At 36.4% G+C, this 22,988-nt stretch overlaps 1 protein-coding gene across 2 annotated transcripts in view; it reads left to right on the top strand.

The window, feature by feature from the left end:
* Window positions 1-22,988, top strand: part of ARHGAP21 (Rho GTPase activating protein 21) — a 139,701-nt gene that overhangs the window by 80,745 nt on the left and 35,968 nt on the right. For both annotated transcript variants that reach the window (XM_036758914.1, XM_036758913.1), the window contains exons 5-8: window positions 5,210-5,302; window positions 7,571-7,649; window positions 10,750-10,804; window positions 19,317-21,201. In XM_036758914.1, the coding sequence (XP_036614809.1) occupies window positions 5,210-5,302; window positions 7,571-7,649; window positions 10,750-10,804; window positions 19,317-21,201 (2,112 nt within the window). The remainder of the gene's footprint in view (window positions 1-5,209; window positions 5,303-7,570; window positions 7,650-10,749; window positions 10,805-19,316; window positions 21,202-22,988) is intronic.

Here is a 22,988-nt window from a genome sequence, read left to right as displayed (position 1 = left end):
CAGAGGACAGGTACGATTATACAGGGTTTGTTCACCGTGAAGTAGGGGAGAAAAGGGGAGCTAACAATGGTGTCCTCAGTTTCTCGGCAAGAAATAAGGTTATCTGAGAGAAGGGATAGAGGGGAGGCATAGAGGACTTGAGAAGTTTTGGAAGAGTCAGTGATTATGCTCCTACGTATTCGTTTGTTGACTAGCTTTGAGTGTGACTGACTGAGAGAATAAACTGTTAATTGAATAAAGAAGTAAATAATAGGATATATGTGTATGGAGGAGGGAGAGATCATGAGTTAAGTTTTAGGCTTAGTGAACTGAAGGGTGGATAAATTATCCTAGTAAATTTAACCAGTGGGCATTTGAAAATGTGAGATTAAAGTTCTAAAGAGATGCAGACTGAAAAGAAATTGACAAGTTACTTGAATAGAGGCTTTAACTGAAGCTACTGAGATAGAACACAGAATCTTTGTTACAGCAAACCTTGAATATTATCTAGACTAACTAGAGAAATTACCTCTACAGCATCTTAGAAGAGGGACATTAAGCCTCTCCTTGAACACTTACAGTGTTCAAAATAGTCTATGTCATTCATACTTCAAAATAGTCAGTTTCATTGTTAGTTCAGAGTAATAGAAAATTCTTTTAAATTTTGAATTAAAACCCATCTCCCTGTTCCTTGTCCCTGGATTTAAACAGATCTCTTCCCCTTCATTCATATGACAATCCCTGAGACATATTAAGACAACAGTGATTTCCCCTTCAGACTTCTCTTTTCTAAGTTAAATATTACTTCTGCAGATGACAAATAATTTTCACACCTGGCTTCACAGCCTGGTTTTTTCCCTTCTGGGTGCTTCTCAATCTATCAATTTCCCTCTTAAACTATGGTACTCAGAACTAGATATAAAACTCCAATTATAATCTCCACAGAGTACAGTACAACCTACTACCTCCATTAGTTTGAATCTTATATATTTCTAAACATGCAGTTAAATTATTTTACAGTGGGTGTAATATTTATTAAACTTAGGAAAATTCCACATTTTTTTTAATGCTATCAAGCTGTATTTTTGCCATCCCAGACTTAGGCCTAAAAAGAACAAGAAATTCAAATGCAGAACTTTATGTTTGTCACTGTCAAATTTCTTTTATTGATTTTGGCTTGTTGTAGTAATATAATCTTTTTGAATCCCTGGTCTGCCTCTGACATACTAGTTTTTCTTCCTTGAATTATGTCATCTGTATGTCATAAAGGAAGAGCACCAACCTTGGAGTTGGAAGACCTAGCTTCAAGTTCAGTACCTACTCACGAGCCATATGACCAGAAACAGGTCACTTAACCTTAGTTTCTAATCTATAAAATACGGACAGTGATCGTGCATTGTCTAGATCATAGGGTTTATATGAGAAAAGTGCTTTATAAATTTTAAAGCACACCTTCATGCATTCTTAATGCCACAAAAATCTGGACAGATTTCAGGGCTCCAAGAACTTTGATGGTTTAAAAAAATTATGTCTTTATTTTCACTGATCTCTAAATGAAATTTAGCATTTCCTTCATTTATTAAAAAAAAAAGCATTATTCTGAGAAAGGATCCCTAAGCCTCGCCAGACAACTAATAGAGGACCATAGCATAAATGGGTCCATCACTCTATAAATGTTGAGACCAGCTAAAGGGTCTAGCCTTTGGCCCTAGAGGTCTTGACGGTTTTTCATCTGAAGACAAAGATTTTGTGTTGAAGGGAGTACTGACACAAACAAAATCATTAACTCCCTTACATACATGTCAGTAAACATTCATGTGCTAAGCAGTAAAGACAGTCCCTGCTCTCAAGGAGCACACACAGTCTAACGAGGGAGACAGCATGCAAATAGCTGTATACCAACAAACTATATGGAGGATAATCAGTAAAGTGGAGGCATTAGGATTAAGGGAGACTGGGGAAGGCTTCCATAGAAGGTGGGATTTTAGCTGGAACTTGAAGGAAACCAAGGCAGTCAGGAGGCAGAGATGAGGAAGGAGAGGCATTCTAGGCATGGTGGAGATCCAGTAAAAATGCCTAGAATTTTGGAGATGGAGGGTCTTGTGAGAGCAACAGCAAGGAAGCCAGTGTCACTAGATCACCGCATGCATGAGAGGGTGTAAAGTAGAAGTCTGGAAAGGTGGAAGTGGGGAGAAGGTGATAAAGCACTATTTCTGTCCTTGAATTATATTGAACTATGTTAGAGAAAACTCATTTTTTAAGTAGTATGCTGAAAATGGCCTTTTATGGGAGGTTTCCATTTTTAGTTCATCGTAAGTAAAAGATCTTTGTTTGCTAAGGTTAGTAGCAGTTCAGTTGATTGAAACTTTTTACTATTTCTTTTATTAAAAAGCACTTAGTTGATGTACCTCATTATCATTTTGAGGTATATTTGAGGATGTAAAGTTTCTTGGAGAATATGCATGATCAGAAGGCATAAAATAACTATTCTAGGTGTGAGTCTGTTTATTTCACTCCCAAGCCATGTTAGGCATATAAACACAAAAATGTCATTCTGGCTCAAAGAACTTAGGTGTAGTGTATGGGGCTTTCTGATAGAATATGTAGTGATGAGAATAGAGACTAGACCTGTGATTTCACTGCTATCAAGAACTCCCAGGTGAGAAAACTCCCTCTAACAATGCTGATTGGGATCTTCTCTTCAATTTATAGCCTTAGATAGTTTCCTGAAGTGACTTGCTTAGGGTCCCACAATCAGTGTGTACCAGAGGTCTGTCTGGTTCCAAGGCCAGTCAGCCATGCTGCCTCTTTCTGACAGAAACTTAGAGAAAAGTTAATCATGGATATAAATGATTTGTTATTTGACATTTAATCATAATGTGAACTTATATTGCTATTATTTTTAACTTAAATTGCTAAACCTTCAGTTTAAATTTTGATGTGTGCACATCTTGTCTAGAATCCAAGTTTCTCATTACCAAGGTCATGCATATTTACCTTATTTTTATAACCCTTATAGCACTAACATAGTATGTGTAGTGGATATGTGGTTGAATGCTTTAATGAACATGGAAATGCGTAACATTTTTTTAGTCAGTCAGCAATCTTGGGAATGAATACAAGGTAATGAAATGTAAGGAAGATAGGGAAGGCACTAGCAGTTGAGGGTTCAGGAAAGGTATCACATAGGTAGTGGTACTTAAGCTGCATCTTGAAGGAAGTTAGGCATTCTGTGAAGCTGAAGTGAGGAGGAAGTGCACTGCAGGCATAGGGGACAGTCCATGCAGTGGCTTAGAGCCTGATCATCATGTGTGAGAAAAAGGGAATGGCCAGTTTGGATGGATTGTAGAGAAAAGTTCTAAAAGACTTGAAAGATAAGTTGTGAAGCACTTTAAAAGGCAAGCAATTGTTTGTATTTGGTCCTATAGTCAAGAGGGGAGATTTGGACTTTGTTACACAGTGGAGTGACAGTCAGAGCTGCAATTGGGAAAAATGTCTTTGGCAGCTGTAGGGAGAGACCAGAGGCAGGGAGGCTGCTTAGCAGGCCCTTGTAGCACTGAGTCTTTGCAGAGTGAGGGCCTGAACTGAAAGTAGAGAGAAGGCTTCATTATTCCAGAGATGTTGTAAAGGTAGAAAGGGTAAGATTTTGTCTCCTGATTGGATATGTGGTTGAGGGAGAGGGAAAAGTTAAGGATAATGCCAAGTTTGCAAACCAGAGAGACTGGATTGAATGGTAGTATCTTCAACAAAAATTGGGAAGTTCAGTTTGGAATTTAGGAGCATGACTTGGGCTTGGATATATAGATGTGGGAGTCATCTGCCTAGAAATGGTAATTTACTCTTTAGGAGCTGATGAGAGAAGAGGAAGAGGGCCCAGGGAAGAGTCTTGGGGTACACTTCTAATAAAGATATGTATGAAATGAGTAATAACCCAGCAAAAGAGATTGAATAGTACTCAGAAGGTAAGAGGAGAATCACTAGGGAGCAGTGTCATATAAACTCTGAGAGCAAAAAATGTTTAGGAGGAAAGGTTTCTCAACAGTGCAAAATGCATCAAAGAGGTTAAGAACAATACAGACTTTAAAAATACCATCAGATTTGGCAGTTTTGAGCTCATTGGTAATTTTGGGAAGAGCAGAATGGTGAGGTGGAAGCCTGATTGCAAAGGGTAGGCGTAAGAACAGTGTTGTGGGGATTTATAGTAGAGAAAGTGAAGATGAGGATGTTGGCAGCTTTTTTCTAGGAGTTTGGCAGAAGAGAGATACAGAATGTTTTCCTTTAAGTCGGGAGTTCTTACTCTTTTTGTGTTCTGGACCCTTTGACAATCTGGTAAAGCCTATGGGTTCCTTCTAAGAATGATGTCTTAAACAATTAAATGAAATGCTAACTTTCAATTAGAGATTAGCAAAAGTAAAGATGTAAATTTTTCCTCTCCAAGTTCATGGACCCCCTGAAATCTAGGGACCTCTGATGATGTGATCCTGGCTCGAAGGGATGGCAGTTTTTCATTAAAAAATTTGGGGGGGGCAGGGCAATTGGGGTTAAGTGACTTGCCCAAGGTCACACAGCTAGTACATGTGTCAAGTGTCTGAAGCCGACTTTGAACTCAGGTCCTCCTGACTCCAGGGCCGGTGCTCTACTCACTGCGCCACCTAGCTGCCCCTAAAAATTTTTTTTTTAATGGATAAGGAAGATTTAGGCATGTTTTAAGGCAGGTAGGCAGGAAGTAGCCAGTAAGATAAGGAGAGAAGAAAGATTAAAAAAAATCTTCTGGTGATTAGTTTAATAATTTTGTATTTTAATACAGGGTGTTCCTAAAGTCTGGGCACATAGGCAAAAATGCATATTTTCAAGAAATGAAATGAATGAAATTTTTAACAACATTTTATTTAATTGGAATATTAACGAATAACATCTTCAATATGATTTCCATCATTTATGATGCAAAGGTTGATGCACTTTGCAAGATTCACATGAACTCAATGCAATAACTCTACATTGCCGTTGATTTTAGCACATTCACTCTTTATGCATTCAATCAAGTGTGTTCCATCTGTGATTTTCATTGAGTACACCTTCTCATTTAGCATACCCCAGAAAAAGAAGTCAAGGGGGCTAAGGTCTGTTAATATTCCAAATATTTCAAAATGTCATTTTTGCCTATGTGTCCATACTTTAGGGACACCCCATATAAGCTTGTATCTTTAAAAACTTTATATTTTTTCTGCAGGAAAGCAAAGAAACCGGCTGGAGCCTATGGACACCATATTTGTTAAGCAAGTTAAAGAAGGAGGACCTGCTTTTGAAGCTGGATTATGCACAGGTACTCCTCTTCTGCTTTATATTACACTACCCAAGACTTATGATGTTGTATTTGCTTTTTCTGCTTGTTTCTCCAAGTTTCCTGTTTCACCCTCCATGTAGTCCCCCTTTCTCTGGTTTTTCTCCTTATTTCTTCTTTACCCATTCTCAGAATTTTTAACCTCAGAGAACTATCTGTCTACTTTACCTGATACTGGAACGAGAATTCTTTTTACAGTGTACCTAACAATCTAGCCTTGGCTTAGAATGCCCTCTTGAGGAGTAATTGATTTCATAGGGTGAGCCGTTTGACCTTTGGGATTGTTCTAACATGCAGGGTGTCCCAAAAGTTTTAGTGAAAGGTTAAGCTATAAAGCGTGCGCACACACACATGCAGCAAAGATTCTTGAACTTGGAGTCAAGAAGAAATTAGTTTGAATCCTGTGTTTTACACTAGACTGAACTTTCACAGGTGCACAAGTTTCTGAGCCTCAGTTTCCTCATCTGTAAAATGGGGATAGTAATAGCATTTATCTTATAGAGTTGTTCTAAAGTTTAAAATTAAATAATATACATAAAGCACTTTGGTAACCCCTGAAATATCATAAGCATCAGCTATTATTTTGATTTTAAATCATCTACTTGTGATATACTATCAAAAATAGGCTTGATCGATAAATGTCTGTGGTTGCTACTTGGTAGAGAAAACCTGCTCAGTGTTTAAAATAATGATATTCTGTCATCAAGTAATGCTTTATAACAGGAATTAACTAGAAACTTCTTATAATGTTTCATTGCCTTTTGAATAAAGAGTTGTAGCATTTTAAACTCTTTAGTATTCAGATAATAACTACATTGAAAAATACTTAAGGGGGCAGCTAGGTGGCGCAGTGAGTAGAGCACCAGCCCTGGAGTCAGGTGGACCTGAGTTTAAATCCGGCCTCAGACACTTGATACGTGTACTAGCTGTGTGACCTTGGGCAAGTCAATTAACCCCAATTGCCCTACCAAAAAAACAAACAAAAAAATAAGTATTTAAGAAGATTGTCTGGTTAAAACTTATAAAATGAAGTCTTTTTTTCCTAGAAAAGTTCATGGATACCCTCTAAAATTTTTCCACAGACTCCTTGGGGGTCTATGGACCTGAGGTTAAGAATACAAAAGCAGATTTCCAGTGTCTCTTTATATGAAACACACATAGTTTTTCAAATCACTGGAGGTTGAAAAGATGAAACGGGACATTGAATAGAGTACATTTAGAAACCACAACTCTTTTCCTTCTTTCCTCTAATCTTACCAGTAATCTAGATATGCTGTTTCCCATTAGGTCATCTCTACCCTCCTAACACTTGACCTACCTAACCAAATGCCTTCTGAATCTTTTTTTCCTTGGTGAATAATTTAATACCTGTAAATTTGTCGTCTTCAAGACAAGCACACTTGTCTTTAAATACACGTATCTAGGCTCTGCAGCCAGCTCTAGAGACGTTAGGAGCTATAGCATGGCACAGCAGTAGCGTGCTGAACTTGAAAACTGGAGCAAAGGTTCCATTCCAAGCATTTAGCAGCTTTGTGTTCATAGGCAAATCACTGAATTTCTTTGGCCTTCTGTACTCTTCATCTGTAAAAAATAGGGATGAAGATAATACCTCCTTCATTGGGCTATTTTCAGGCTCAAGTAAAATAATGTAGGTACAAACCTTAAGTCATATATGAATGTGAGTTATTACTGTGAGGAAAACCAGGTTTTAAAAAAAAGTGTAGTTAAAGTAAACCCAGCTAGGCCATTAAAAGAGATGGGGGGAAATGAACTATGTGAGTCTGTGTTTAACAACAATAGTAATGTGGTAAATTGAAGGAAACTGAGTGGTTCCCTCATTTGCTGCTGTTTTTCCCCTTCTTCTGGTCAGTGATAGAATCCTGGTGGTGGAGAAGCGGCTGCTCTGTGAAGCCAACAACAGTCCCACAGTGATCTTGTCTGGAAACACTGCTGCACTTCTTATATAGACAAGTGTGCTTTCGGTAGAAGATGATGAACTTTTTTCTTAAATGAGATGTTTAAACTAACTTTAAAAAAACTATCTCTGTTCCTCATAGTTGCCCTCCTCCATTTTTTTATTTCTTCTTTCCTCATGGTGGTATAAATGACTTCATATAATAAAGATACTACCATATAGACTAATAAAGAAATACTCTTTAGCTGCCTAGCTCATAAGGTTTTGTCATAAGGTATGACAAAAACATTTTCCCTTAGGAATTTCTCACGCTTTTTCTTCACCTCTCCTTGTAGGTGATCGTATTATAAAAGTCAATGGAGAAAGTGTTATTGGAAAGACCTATTCCCAAGTAATTGCTTTAATTCAGAACAGGTAAGATATTTGAATAATGTTGATTTGGGCCACAAGTGGGTTTCTGTTTCACAGTTCAGTTCAGCAGAGTGATCTTTATGAAGTGTTCTGTTACTCTTGGAAAGTGTTGTGATGAGGACTTGAGCTTTTATGGGGTTAAAACATTTGTGAGTTGCTAGAAGCCAAGTTTACTTGGACGTGACTTAGACTGCTTCTGTTTCGCAACTTTACTGCCTTCATCGTTAAAGCCATTATCTGGGCTTGTGGATCACTAAACTTCAGATTTTTTGAATGTTTTCCCCTTTGTTTGTAATGGAAATGCAGCGTTTTAATTTTTGATTTAATGAACCTGTACTGAAAACTTTTATTAATTTGAAGTTTAGTTATCTCACCTGAAATAAGTTTGCTGCTTTTGAAGAGATAGCTTTGAGCATTTTCTGGACTACATGCCTACTACTCTTCCATGACCCATTACTTTTCAACTTTTCTGTCCTTCTTTTTGTTGTAAGTAATAAGCCATTTGAGGAGTAAGTTGACCAAATTGGTTATAGATGAAGAAGCACCAAAGTGGTCTGCAGGTCCAGTGTTGTGTAGGCCTGTTGTACATTCTCTGCATTTTTCAAGGGACACCCAAAATACTTTGGTGGGCTGCAAGCAGCTAGCAGGCAGTGTGTTGCACAGGCCTGTCCAAAAGGAACTTCACATAGTCAGTTTTGCTAAGAGATTTGCAATTTTGCGGGCCGCCCAGAATCCTTTGGCAGGCTACAAGCAGCTCACAATGTTGTGCAGGCCTGATCTAAATAGATCTATTACAGTTAACTCTGGATTCTACATCAGTGGGTTGGTTGTACACTTTGCAGATTACCCATGATGACCTAGGGTTGTCCTTCTGCCAGCCTTCTTCCCCCATCACTATCCCCAGGCAGATAGTAAAGGCCTATCCATAGAGCCAAGGTAGAGGTGATTAGGCAGAGGCACAATTCAGTTAAATGTAAGTATGTATGCAAAGGGGTTTTCACTTGTGTGTGTATGTTAGCCTAGTCAAACGTATTGTGTAGGAAGGGAACACTCTCTCTCTTTCCCCCTAGTTTTACAGACGAAGCTAGAAAAGCCATTAATTGCCTAAGGTAACATGACTGACTACTAAGAGAGTCAAATCTAGAGCCCAGGTTTCCATTGTTCTTTCCATTATACTGCACTGCCTCTCAGAAACTAATTTTTGGATTATGTTATCTTAGCTACAACTTTGTTTCCTCTTTATTAGTATAGATAGTGGTATTGAGTATGGTAAAAGTAAATAACTTATTATCTAATTTTTCAAATTGTTTCTATTTAGAACTGTCTTTCAACAGTGAAGTCCAAATAAAGTTAAGAAAAATTCAGTATTTATATGTGTGTTACACAAACACACACACACATACACACACATGTATTTTAAATACTGTGGGCTAAGCATTAATTTTCAGGGAAGTTGAGCACAGAGTACACACAGCATAGTGTGTAACTATGAAAATATAGTTAATATCCAAGTCCATTTATAACAGTATAATTAATATCCATGCAAATTCTAAAAAATTTTCAAGTGGTATGATGAGGACAGATTGATACTCAAGAATATCCTCTAATATCCTTAGTTAAATTAGTGGATGAGATTCTGAGTTAATATGTAGCCTATATCTTGGTTCTACCTGGTAGTGGTACCAATTTGAACATGATGCCTCAGGAGGTTGAGATGGGGGAGAGGTTTCCAAGCTCTTTTCTCTGAAATAATTGGGATGTTGCTAATACGTGTTTTGTTTGCTGATGTTTTGTGCCTATAGATGTAAATGAACTGCTAAAACACCTTTAAATATTCACTTCTAAATATCTATCATTCTCTTAAGGTTTGTTTTCCTTGAAATATACATTAACTTGTTCTCACGTTGATATGTTTAATCTTTTAGAGTACTTTAATTGTTCAGAATGACAATATTCATTTAAAAAATTTTTTTGGAAAAATAGAGAAATATTATATGTTTTCTCATCCTACCTTTTTTTTTTTTTAAAAAAAATTGTGTTCCTTTTGTCTGCAGTTGGTAGCAAATGGATAATGGAGCATAATGCCATTGAGATTCTGCAGTCTATTAATATAAAAATGTATCCTTGCAGAAGAATTTATCTCATCAGTATGTATTATCTACTGACACTAAGCTACTAAAATAAAACCCCCTGCCTAGTTTTATCCTTGTTTAAACCAGTGGCTCTACTTTGCTTGCCATTCTTTTTGTATTTATAGCTTGGACAAAAAGCAATTCTGATAAACTTAAGGGATTTTAAGTGTTAAATATCTTGATTGAATTACAGAAATTGTACTTAATGCTTCTAGGTTAGGTTTAGAAACACTGGTTGTGCTCTGTTCACATGTTTCAGACACCAGGTCTCACTCTGATTTACCCCTCCTGATCTGTTTTTTAAGATAGGGAAAATGTTCACTTCTAATAGCTCTACAGCATCAAAATGAAGTAAGGTTTTATTATGCTCTAAAACATGATCAGGTCTTGTGCCAGTTATTATTAGAAATTATTACAGAGTAAAGAAAATACAATCATGACAGCAGATAAGGTTTTTTTCATGAATGAAATTTTCATTTAACATGATAAATGATCTTTGAAACATTGAATTTGAATACAGAAAGGAGCATTTCTTAATATGAGGATTTAAAGATTACCCCAATTCTCTCCTTCTATGATATTCAGCTTTTTAAAAAAACATGCAATATAGACTCTGGTTTGAAATGAGATAAGAAGCCATTCTTTTGCTATGAATTCTGGTTTCATTTTTTGGTTTAATTAACATTTCTGATGCCTCATTAAGAAACTTTTAAAATAATAGACTTGGGGTATATACATTTTAAAAAGAATTAGTTGTTTGAGGTAATAAGGTAAAAACATAGACAGCTAGTCCTATTTAAAAACTAAGCATTATTTTTCGTATTCTAAATAATTTAAGAAAATAATTTAAGAAAACAGTCTAAGCTTTAAGTAATTTTATGAACATTTCTGAATTGACTGACCTTTGGCCTCTCCCATATATTTGCATCTCTCGTAAAAATAAAAAAAAATGTATTTCTGTTTTATTTCAGTGATACCACATTGGAACTTAGTGTTATGCCAAAAGATGAAGATATCCTTCAAGTGGTAAGTTTTATTTACTCAACTAGCAATAAGCCACACCTCTCAATTATGTCTCTATAATAGAGACCAAATTTTCCTGACCAAAGTGGATTAAGCCTGAGTAGGAAGTTTAGGCCAAATGTTTTCCAAGGTGTGTCTGTCCATCTGATGTCTTGGTTGGTTGAAGGAAAGGAGAGCCTCCAAGTGCAGGTGAAAGACAGCAACGTTCATTGTGGTTCTGCTTGTAGTTCTCAGTAATTCAGTTCGGTCTCATAAATTACATACCTGCTACGTGTCAGGCACTGAGCTAGGACAGGAGGCACAAAAACCAAATGGTAAAGTGTCTGCCTTCTCCCAGATGGGAGGGTTGAAATCACACGTGTTTCTGCAGTGCCTGCCAATCAATGCCTTCTCCAGCAGAATGAATTTACTCATCTTTAGACCCGCACTGATTTGAAATACCACTCACCTTACGTTACAGTCTAAAAATTTATGAGAAAACACATTCTAGGTAGAGTCTGGGGATGAAATTGCATAACATCCAGGAAATTTTCCAACTGTGGTTATCAAAAATTGTATGCTCGTTATAATAGAGAAAACAAAAGTGAAATGGAACTTTTCATTTTTTTTTCTTAGCTCAGTATTACTAAAGGGAGAAGATGATGAAGAATAAAGGTGTCACCAAAATTTTCTTATTCTTTATAGTTTAGTAAAAGAAATGTAATTGAGAAACAGACTAAAAGAAATGGATGAAAACCACACTGTTAGGCATAAGAAATAAGTAATATGATGATAAGAAATGTAATTTCTTTGCAAATCTAGTGAAATATTTTCTTTATGTTTTTAGCAAAACAAAAAAAGTAAACCACATAGCTAATGAAAACAAGGAGAAAAATGTCTGAGAAAACACAAAGGAAACAAATATTTTTCTCAATCAATTTAAGTCATATAAATTGGATTATTAAGTACAGTATAGTAGTTAGTACTGTTTCTAAACAAAACTACCTACTCCTCATTAGTGCTAACCAATAAATTAGACATTTCTGCCATAGTGCTATAGAAGAGACAGTGCTAATCAAAAGATCATCAATAAAAAGGATCAAGCAATTTACCTAGGACCTGACAAGATATAATTAGAGAGGCAAGAGTAGAATCCAGGTCCTCTGAGTTCTCCCGCTATACTATGAATGAATTAGTAAGATTGTGTAAATGTGACTGGTAGAGCATTAATTTAAAAGTAACTTAGAAAAATAAAGCCTGTGATCATTCACATCATAAAATAATCACTATAACTGATTTATTTGATGGTGAGCCTGATTCTCTGGCTGAGAATAGTACTCACTTATAACCTTATGGAAAGCCCCCTCTGCCACTGTTCCCCAGGTATATGGTTCCATTCAAATACTCAAAAAATTCCATTCGAAACCTCTATTAGAGGGTTCCAGCTGTCCACACCATGTAACATTTACATCAGCACAGGCATATGGGACACTCCCGGGTCCACTGCATTAACCCAACTTTATAGTGTTCGGGAGCAGCAAAAAGAGCATTCAGTCAAACCTATGGATGTAGACACCATAGGTTATGAAAGAAAGAATAGGTCGAATAGGTAGAAGAGGCCCTTTGTTGGAGCCCTGCTCACAGTCCAAAGTCTTGAAAGAGTAAAGGCATGTCACAGACTGAAATCTCTTCTCATTTTTAGAGGCCATCATGTTTGTGTCAGAATGAAGACTGGTAAAAGGCTACAAGAGTAATAACAGTCAGGGTATCTTGAATTGGATTTGATTAAGGAAATAGGTAAAAAATTGCTAACATCATTTTGTTGACAAAGAGGAGAAAGCATTTTAGTGTAACATATGGAATAATTGGGGTGGGAAGGGGAAAGCTGGTCAGTCTTGTCTCATTCAGTTTTATTCAAAATAATACTGGGGGAAAAACATTGAAAAAGAGGAAAAAAATTAATCAGAATTTAAATTATTTGAACCTAAAGATATCATAGATATTCATTAGTGTGCATATTAAAACTATTTCCTACTCCCAGATAATATGATTTAGATTTAATTTCATTTGTAGTTTTTGAGCGTCACAATTGAGAACTGTGAATATAATCCGTAGTAATGTCAAATAGAAATAATTTATGTCTTATAGCAATTTTCAGTTTTGCAAAAGTGGTGTTGAATTGTTATTTCTATCAAATCACAGAATATTATCTGTCAGAGACATCTGTTTAATAAATGCTGAAAGAAAACTTCATCTTTAAATTCAGCCCTTATTCACAGCTGAATCCATTCTAATGTAATGGAGAGATCTGAGTAGTATAAGAAAAAACATGTGCAGTTCCTATTTTATATAAACTGTTCAGAACTGGACATGTGTAGAGATGAGACATTCTTCAAACTTTAAATGGAATTTCTGATATTCTTTAATAATTATATGTTAGAAATATTTTGCTTTCAGAGAGGTATGCTGGTATAATGAGGCGCTTGCCTCAGAGTCAGGAAGCTCCCATACATCCTGGGAACTGATGCAATTTAGTTTCTCACTTCTCTCAGTTCTCTCCTTTATATTAGCATTATACACTTACTAACTGCTCTGGCAAAGAGATTGTCTTCACCTTGAGTCTCTAATGAAATCAGAGGACTGAACTGCCCGTATCCCCAACCCTCTCTTCTCTCAAATTGCTTTTGAGCAGCAGTTTTTCTAAGTCTGAACCATTAATCCAGTAGTCTGTTAGGATCTCCCAGGTGATCCTCAAACTGCTCTAAAATATCTCTTGCAAAAATGTTTTTAGTTTTAGTTTAGCTTCGTTTTTTAACTGGGAATTTGAGTCTTCATTTAAAAACATTAACAGTTTAATAGCCAATAATGAAAGTTACTGACCGAAGGAAAAATTTCATAAGAAGTTGGGGATGGGATGGATGTGAAGAGTGGGTTATGCACCTGGGCTCGATGACCTGAAAACCTTAGGAGGAATATGTAGAGGGACCAGTCTATAAGGGATAGAATACAGAATTTAATTATATTAAAAATATGATTATCAATCAGAAAGCATTTAGTAAGTGTCTGCTATGTGCCAGGCATTATGCAATTTACCAGAGATAGAAGTAAAAATAGAAAAAGAAAAAGAATCCCCCTCTCAAAGAATTGTGCCCCTGACCCCTACCCTGGGGAGACAACATGTACATATCGGTATGTACAGAATAAATACAAAATTAAATAAAAAGTGATTGGGGAGAGACGGCACTAATAGATGGGGAATCAGAACGGACAGGAGAAGGGAGACAGCACATTCCTGGCATAGGAGACAGCTGACGCAAAAGCACTGAAGAAGTACATGGCAGGAAATGTCATAATGGAGGACAGTGGCTGAAAACAATTTGAATGAAACAAGATGAATGAATTCTTCAGATGAAAAAAATCAAATAATTTTTATGCTTGACAGCCTTAAATTATACTATTTAAATGACTTAAAGATTATCAATACAAATATTTAATTGTTTAGCTTGGTTCTTTTCCCAATTTATGCGTTTTTATTTTTAAAAAGTATTATAAATATTGTTGTAAATAATTTTCGTCATCCCTTTTTTAAGACCAGAGTTTAAGGGGCAAATTCCTTTTACCAATTTGAATAATATTGTAAAGGGGGTCATATATATTGGTATTTTGATTATTTGATATCTGTATGTGCATGGGTCAAATGACCATTAAGCCAGATAATGAACAGTGACTCTGTGAACTGTTACAGTTCTACTCAAACAGGAATTATGATAGCAGGGAGTAGAAGATGGAGTCTTCTGAATCTGAAGGGATTGCCCCAACAATTACTTTTTAAAATGTCAACTGATGAACTAGAGCTACAAATCTTGACTTAATTAACATTAGGCTAAAACTTAAATTTTCAGTTGAATTTCTTGATTGTGTTTAGAGAAGGGAGCTCTGGAAAATTATTGGGGGAGTATTTAAGCTCAGGGAGAAGCTTAGGTACAAGAAATATGGTTTTTATAGAGTATACCTACTTTTTTGAAAATCCCTTTTATTTGAACTAAAGGACAATTAATTTTATTGAGCTATGTTTGTATTGCTTTGTTTTAAGCTTTATGTTAAGTTATAAATAGATTTTATTATTTAAATTCATTACTCATTGATGTCACTTTTTAATTTTTTAGGAAAATGTGTAAGACCTATGAATACTCTTTATAACCTCTATATATCTTAACAATTGTGAATTAAATTCTGACATGTTTGAAATACATTTCCATGTCCTTTATAATAAAGTAGATCCTAGTTGCCTTGGAGACAGTTTTTATATTAAATGTTCAGTGACTTTAGTGGTTTAAATCATTATCATCATTGTGAACTCTTTTTGTGCTAATATTATATAGAACACTTATAAAATATCAGTGTGTCTGAGCCTACTGTTTTGATGAGCACATTGACTAACAAAGCTAAAATCTCTTTTGCCATTAAATATTTTAATACACATTGGATTTACTTACAAAACAATGATTATACATTATTTAAATTGAGAAACGTAATTTGGACTTAAGTTTTCATTTGTAAGACATATTTTCTTGCAGTTTTTGGCTAGTCATTTGAAATGTAGTAAGAATTACTTAAGAAGGCTATGAAAATTAAATGCAGGCTTATTTATTCTGTCACCACTTGTGAAGGACCTTCTTTGTTCACATTTCTTAGTTGAATGCATGAGGAATTAAAAGAATAAAATAGGTTCCTGGCCTAGCAGGGGATTTGAGACATGTAGCATACCAAATGGAACTTAGATAAGTGACTAAGGAAAGTATAAGGTGCTATGAGAGATCAGATTAGGCAGAAACTGGCTTAGAAAGTTTTGTGAATAGTCTTTCCTAGAAAAGGAGAGACTAGATGTAAGAATTATGAGAAGTTTCTTTCTTGTCTTCTAAATCGGTATCAGTTGCTTGATGTTGCTGATGAGTTTTAATTAAGATGCCTAAAGTGTAAGAACTACGATCAGTACAATGATTATTCATTCCAGAAGACCGTTACAGAGAGATGATGGGTTTAGGGCATGGAATATGACGTGTGCGTGTGTGCGTGTGTGTGTGTGTGTGTGTGTGTGTGTGTTTGCTTGCATACCACCTAGAAAGAATTTGTTTTGCTTGACTAGACATATTTATTAAAAGAAATTTGTCCAGCTCCTCCTCCTTGGGGTGAGGAGAAAGAGAAAATGTATTTCTCTAAATTAAAACACAGATGTGGCAGGGAATGGCACAGATGTGAAATGTTATATGAACTTTCAGATGAGGTCACTGTATTAGTTTTATTTAACTGTTTTACTTTGTTATAAAGAGATGAGGAGACCTTTTTAAAGCAGAGGGATAACTAGGATCTTTTACTCATTTTTTCCCACCAACTTTTCACATAATAGTCAAGATTCATTATTTTGCTTTAAACAGTTGTTTACAAGGAAATAAGGCTATTTTATTTGATGTGCAATTTTAGTAATTTACTGTTAATCATTGCCCATATTTAATATGATATTCAGTTAGCCAGTTCTTCACAATTCTATTTCCAGATAAAGATTTCAGTTGACAACCTTTTACTCCTTATTATAGTGGTATTTTTTCCCTTATATTAAATCCTTACAAAAGTTATTTAAGTAGGGGGTTGTTATTACATTTTCATGAGTTAAGGCTTTAGTTTTTAAAGCACAGGCCTTTAACACTTACTGAATTTAAATATGACAATGAAGGAAAGTTCTGGGAGAGAAAGTAGAAATAGCGTAAAAGATGCTAAATTGAAAAAAAAAATTTAAAAACTACCTTACCATTGGTTGAATATTTTAAGTTGCTTATTTTGTTCTATTGAATGCTATCTAAAACATCACTTTTATGATTGTAGATGAACAGTTCATCCAAAACAAATTCAGACAAAACCAAGATAATTTAAGAATGTTATGTTACCACAGTTCAGTTATCTTTTGGTACTATTCACTTAGTACCCAAATAGTAATTTACTTAACTCTGGTAGCATCTTAAATATTCCATTTTGCTGGCCCTGGCTACAGAGATGGGGCAGTTTGGGTGGTTCTGCTGCTGTATGTCCAGATAATGGGTTGATGGCCACCTTAAGAAGTATAATGGCTTCTCCAGATGTTTTTCTCCAGTAGGTTCATCTTGAGCCCTGATTAGGCCATTTAATACTCGGTAAATATTTAGCATGTAAATGTTGAGTTTTAAGTGATTTTAATAAATATCTCTGCTCTGAATACATCAGCCTTAACATATTCTCCTGTTTTAAAAAAAAATGTGATTAAATAGCATGTAAGTTTTCAAATATATCATATGAATTAATTTTAAAGAACTTAATGTGGACTTAGACTGTAAGGCAAGATTACTTGCTTTCTTAGACCTTAAAATCTTAAATAATTTTATCTAATATTGTTGCATGGCTGCGTTTGTTTTTAAACACATGTCATTTGGCTTTCTCATTGCTTCTTGAGTGAGCTATTTTTGAGAGTTTTCACCTCATCAGGTTCAGTTTGGAAACAGCCTTTTGAATACCTATTTTAGTTCTTTTCATAGCTTCTCATAGAAGGAGGGCTATTCTACTGAAATGCACTGCAGTGATAGCCTACACTTCTGTTTCCTGAATGAAAAAGATCTAATGAAATTAATCGCAAGGAGAGGTTATTTCTTCAGAATTTTCATCTCCTCTATTTTAGAAATAGAGTATAAAAGCAGCCGTGGTCAGCTGACAGCTCCTGCTTATGTTCAGATTCATTGGGAGGAGGGTTGCACTCTTTTAAATGCATAATTGAGCATTCGTTTCGTCATCTGGAAGCAGAGCTTGGTAGAAGCTCCAGGGAGATGAGAGACAGCAATGTTGCCCTAGTGGAAGGGAAGCTTTGTAGCACATTGTCAGAGCACTGTGACTACAGAGGAAAAATGTGTACCAAGGAGTCATGGAAGAGAGGTGCTTTGCTTCTGCAGTGGTAGAGAAATCAAGCAAGAAGCCGATAGAAGCCTGAGACGTGCGCTTACAGGAACACCGAAGGGTTTTATGCTTTACTGCCCCTTTGCCTCAGTTGGAACCTTCCAGAGAAATCAGTCTACATGTATTTTTAGCTTGCTGTTTCTAGCACCAATATGACAACATAATTCTGTCTTTGTATCAGTAAGCAGCTTTTACTATGTTTTCCTATTTTCTGCCAGCTACAGTTTACAAAGGATGTCACAGCCCTGGTAAGAAATGCACAGTAGCCATTTCCTTTATTTATAAGGCATGTTTTTTATAGATTTGTCATAATACAGTCTATTAAACCTGCAAGTTACTGAGCTAGATGTTTGTTCACAGAAATCCCTTCGTATAGTTAACCTTGCTAATGTGCAGTATGTGCTTGTGATGTATATTTGACGGGGGGGGGGCAGGGAGAGGGGGTTGTTTTCTTTCACGTCCTAAATTTAACTAGTGTTCAATGTAGTATTTATTGCATCTGGTTTTTGACTGCCTCGCCCTCCTTCTAGGCCACCTTCCCCCCACCCCCAACCCTCCACCCCTGGGTACTGGGCTCTTAGGTTGATGACTGCACTTCTGCTTTACAGCATGCCTAAGTGTAAAGCCAAGACTCATTGGTTCTGAATTAAGATTTTTATGATTAGGAAATATTACATCTGTTTGTATCAAATCCTGCGTAAATGCTGAGCTTAGGCTTTTATTGCATTGGCCATCTGTGTTGTGGGGTCTCTATTTCCATTTTAATTATCATAAAGTTTTTTAAGTACCTTTCTAAATAATGTCATAAATTATTGAAAAAATAATTCAGAATGCATGACTATAATTAGTAGGTAAACCTTTGTAAGAGAGGGAGATAAATGAAATTTACGAAATGTAATATAACCAGTTTTCTTAGGCATTATTAGCTCAACATAAGGTAAGATGGGAAATAATTTACTAACTTGAATTATCTTAAGCTTGGGGAGTGTAAATGTTTGTTGGGTTTTTTTGTCTTCTATTAGAGTGTATATGTACTTAATACTAAAAATGCTCATTTTTCCTTTTGTTAATGTAAAATTATTAGCATGTTCGTTAAACTTTTGTATAATAGCATCGTTTTGAGAAATTAAGTAATGACTAATACTAGATATCACTTCAAAAATTTTATTCACTAAAATATTTATATAACTAGAATTTTTAAGATTTTCATTTTCTTTTATCTGGCAAGGGTAAAAGAATCCTCTGACTTACGAGATTTATTATGAAGCCATTTAACCTGCCAAAATCCCAACAGCACTAAGAAGATTAAATGGGGGAATTTTAGAAGCAGTTTGTAGCAAATAAGGGAAAAGATTTTGATGTATTCACCAAAATGTTGAAAAGGGAATCATTAGTATCCATTTATATTACTTGCAAATTTTGGTTTCTGAACTGACTTTTCCTCTAAATTTGTGTCATTAAGTAATATAGTCTTATTTCTGTGTCAAAGTAAACATCAGAAGTAGAAATTATTGCTGTTTTTAAGAATTTTAGATAACACCCTATTTTTATTCATTCACAGGCATATTCTCAAGATGCCTACTTGAAAGGCAATGAAGCTTACAGTGGCAATGCCCACAATATTCCTGAGCCCCCGCCCATTTGCTATCCCTGGCTATCACCCTCCACTTCAGGAAAGGCACAGCCTGTGGAAGTAGCTCCTCCTGACTCTTCACTGAGCAAACAGCCAGTCAGTACTCCAGGACTGACCCAACCTGGCAGGGCCTACAGAATGGAAGTACAAGTGCCTCCGTCACCACCAGATGTTGCAAAGTCCAATACAGCAGTGTGTGTTTGCAATGAAACAATAAGGACTGTCATTGTGCCTTCTGAGAAGGCTGTAGATTTGTCATCTGGTAGAAGTAACCTTACAGGTCCGTCACACAGAACTGAAGAAGTCAGGTATGGCATCAGTGAACAGGCTTCTTTAAAAACAGTGTCAAGGACTCTATCACCATCATCTTCAGTTCCCACCACCCATTTAATGCATCAGACTCCAGTGTCAAGATCAGTAGATCCTTCTGGAGTTTCTGTTAAATCTCTTAACTATGGTGGACATCCAGAAGGAATCTCAAGCAGTAGGCCTCAAGCGGTGGATCCTCCCTCTATTTCTACTAATCATTATTCTCCAAATTCTCATCAGCATATAGACTGGAAAAACTATAAAACCTACAAAGAGTATATAGATAACAGACGATTACACATGGGGTGTAGGACAATTCAAGAAAGATTAGATAGTTTAAGAGCAGCTTCTCAGAGCACAACAGATTATAGCCAGGTGGTATCAAATCGCACTGTGTGCCAGGCACGCCGAAGGAGCACCTCTCATGATAGAGCGCCTCAACCAGTTCAGATCCGGCAGCGTAGCGTGTCCCAGGAAAGACTAGAGGACCCTGTGCTGATGAAGTATTGGCCAAGAAGTGCATCTCAAGGGGCACTCACTTCCCCATCTGTTAGTTTTAAGAGCCACAGAACACGTTCATGGGATTATCTTGGCGGTCAAGGAGACACATCAGAAAAGGTGAATTCAGAGAACCTTGTATCTGATTTGAATGGTGATAGAAAACAGACTTATAAATGGACTGGATTCACAGAACAGGATGATCGACGAGGTATCTACGAAAGATCAAGGCAACAAGACTTTCATAACTCTCTTCGAAATTCAAATTTTACTGTGGCTCCTAGCATTGTAAATTCAGACAGTAGACGAGTGAGTGGTAGAGGAGTGGGATCTGGGTCTCAGTTTCAGAAAGTTTCACCAGATTTAAAAACATTGCAGTCAAATAAGAATTTTCAAAATACTTATGGAACATCATTGCCTCGAGGCATTTCACAAGACAGGTCACCTCTGGTAAAAGTCAGAAGTAACTCTTTGAAATTTCCTTCTACATATGTGGCAAAACCATCATTTAACCAGAACTCATTTGTTGCTATCAAAGACCAAAGACCAATAAATCACTTACATTCAAACAGTCTATTAAATCAGCAATCAAGATTACGAGCTGAAAGTGCACCAGACCACATGGTCGATACTGGGAAGTCCCCCTCCTCATCTGTAGCTTCTGCCAAGCTTGGACTTCAGATGAATGAAAGCTGTCTTCCCTCAAGTGATTTAGAACCATCTATCAAACAGAATTCACAAGAAGGTGAAATTCAACTATCAGGCTCTCTAGATAACAAAGAAACAGTGGTCCTGAGGGAAAAACCTCCATCTGGGCGCCAAACACCACAGCCTTTGAGGCACCAGTCATACATCTTGGCAGTAAATGACCAAGAGACTGCATCAGACACTACCTGCTGGCTGCCCAATGATGCACGCCGAGAGGTCCATATAAAGAGAATTGAGGGAAGGAAAGCATCAAGTTCCAGCCCACCTGGTGATTCCCTGGCATCCATTCCATTTATAGGTAAGCTCTCTGGTTTAAATACACTTCAACAAAAGTAATGGGTCTCATAGTGTCTTCTAGCCGATACCCAAATATTTTGATATTCTGGAAAGACATCTTCAAGGTAAAAAATGGGATAATATAGATGTCTTCTTTATAGTTCTGCCAACAGATAGTGAGAACGCACCTCTGTGATCGAGTGACTGTAGAGCTTTCTACCTCCATTGTATGTATTCTCAACATTTCCAGATGTTTCTTCCAGCTTTTACAAACTTTCATGCATCGTACTTTTGTCCTTTAAAATTATATTAGCATCAATTTCCTTTTTCACATGAGCGAGAATGCAGAGTTTTACATTGTAAAATAAACTTCTTTATCCTGTGCTAATGAAAGAAGGAAGGAAGGAAGGAATAAGCATTTGTTAAGCATAACTGTGTGCAAAGAGCTCTGTGCTGAAGGCTGGGGATACAGATAGAATGGTAAGATAGTCCTTACTCTCAAGAATCTCACATTCTAAAGAGGGAGACAACGTGTGTGAGAGATTTCAGCTGCAAGTCAAATGGAAAGGTACCACGTTCTCTAGGGTGCACTGGCAAAACAAATGGCAACAATGCGTCTTCTTTAATGTGTTTCTGCTGATAAAGATCCTTTGTCTCTGGTGTCCAACTCAGACAGTGTCAAGGACTTTGCTTTTTGAGCTTCAGTTGTTGTGGCTATAATGTGTATAAAGTCGACACAAGTGACACAACAAAACTTAATTCTTCTCAAATGCTGACTCAGTCCTGTAGTGTCATGATGATACCTTAACTTTGTTTTCAAAGCTCTTTCATATTTATTATATTCATAATATTGCTATAACTTTTATATATATTAATTATTTGCTACAGACAGAACACTGTGTTAGGCATTGGTGAAGATATGAAAATAAATAAGACATGATCTCTGCCCTCATGGAGCTCCTAATCCTTGAGGAATTATTCTTCCTAACAGACTGCTCTAGGTATGCCACAAAAAATGCTAGCCACATTCCATAAAGAGTTCTTCTGCACTTTGACAACTCTCAGAATAAATTTGAGAAATTTACTTAAGGATTAGGAAGTATATTAAAATCAACCAACATACTCATTGAGCATGCAATATGTAAGGTGCTCTGCTAGGCCATATGAAGTATACAAAACAGGTAAAATTCCTACAGTCAGGGAACTTACAGTTGAATTGGGAAAACACAAGTTAACTTAGAAAAGTAAAATGACAAACATAAGATAAATAACAATACAAAATAATATAAAAGCTATTACTGTGTATTCTAGCATTTATGAAGTGCCTACTGTGTGCCAGGAAATGTGCTAGGTGTTGGGGTTAAAAATACAGACATGAGACAGCTGCTCACAGGGAAGTTATTTTCTAGGAGGAGTGAAGGATAGACAGCTTATTCCCACAAAATATTGGAGAGATATAAATAAAAGGTGATTTTCAGGGAGAACAGAGTATTAGCAACTGGGGGAATTGGGAAAGGCTTTTTGAAGGTAGCACTTGAGTAGAGCTCTGGCTTCCATATTGCTGTTGGGATAGCCAGGTGGTGCTGGGCCTGGAGTCAGGAAGACTCATCTTGAATTCAAATTTGACCTTATATACTTATTAGCTGTGTGACCCTAGGCAAGTTACTTCACCCTGTTTGCCTTAGTTTCCTTGTCTGTAAAATGAGCTGGAGAAGGATATGGCAAAGGTACTGGAGGAAAAGGAGGGAGGATCTGTGCAAAGGTACCAAAGTGGGAGATGGGATGTTGGGTACATCAGCACAGAGTACC

The sequence above is a fragment of the Trichosurus vulpecula genome, chromosome 5 (genome assembly GCF_011100635.1).
Source record: "Trichosurus vulpecula isolate mTriVul1 chromosome 5, mTriVul1.pri, whole genome shotgun sequence".
Taxonomy (NCBI): Eukaryota; Metazoa; Chordata; class Mammalia; order Diprotodontia; family Phalangeridae; genus Trichosurus; species Trichosurus vulpecula.
The sequence above is the reverse complement of the archived record's forward strand: the minus strand, read 5'-3'. Positions and strand labels throughout refer to the sequence as shown.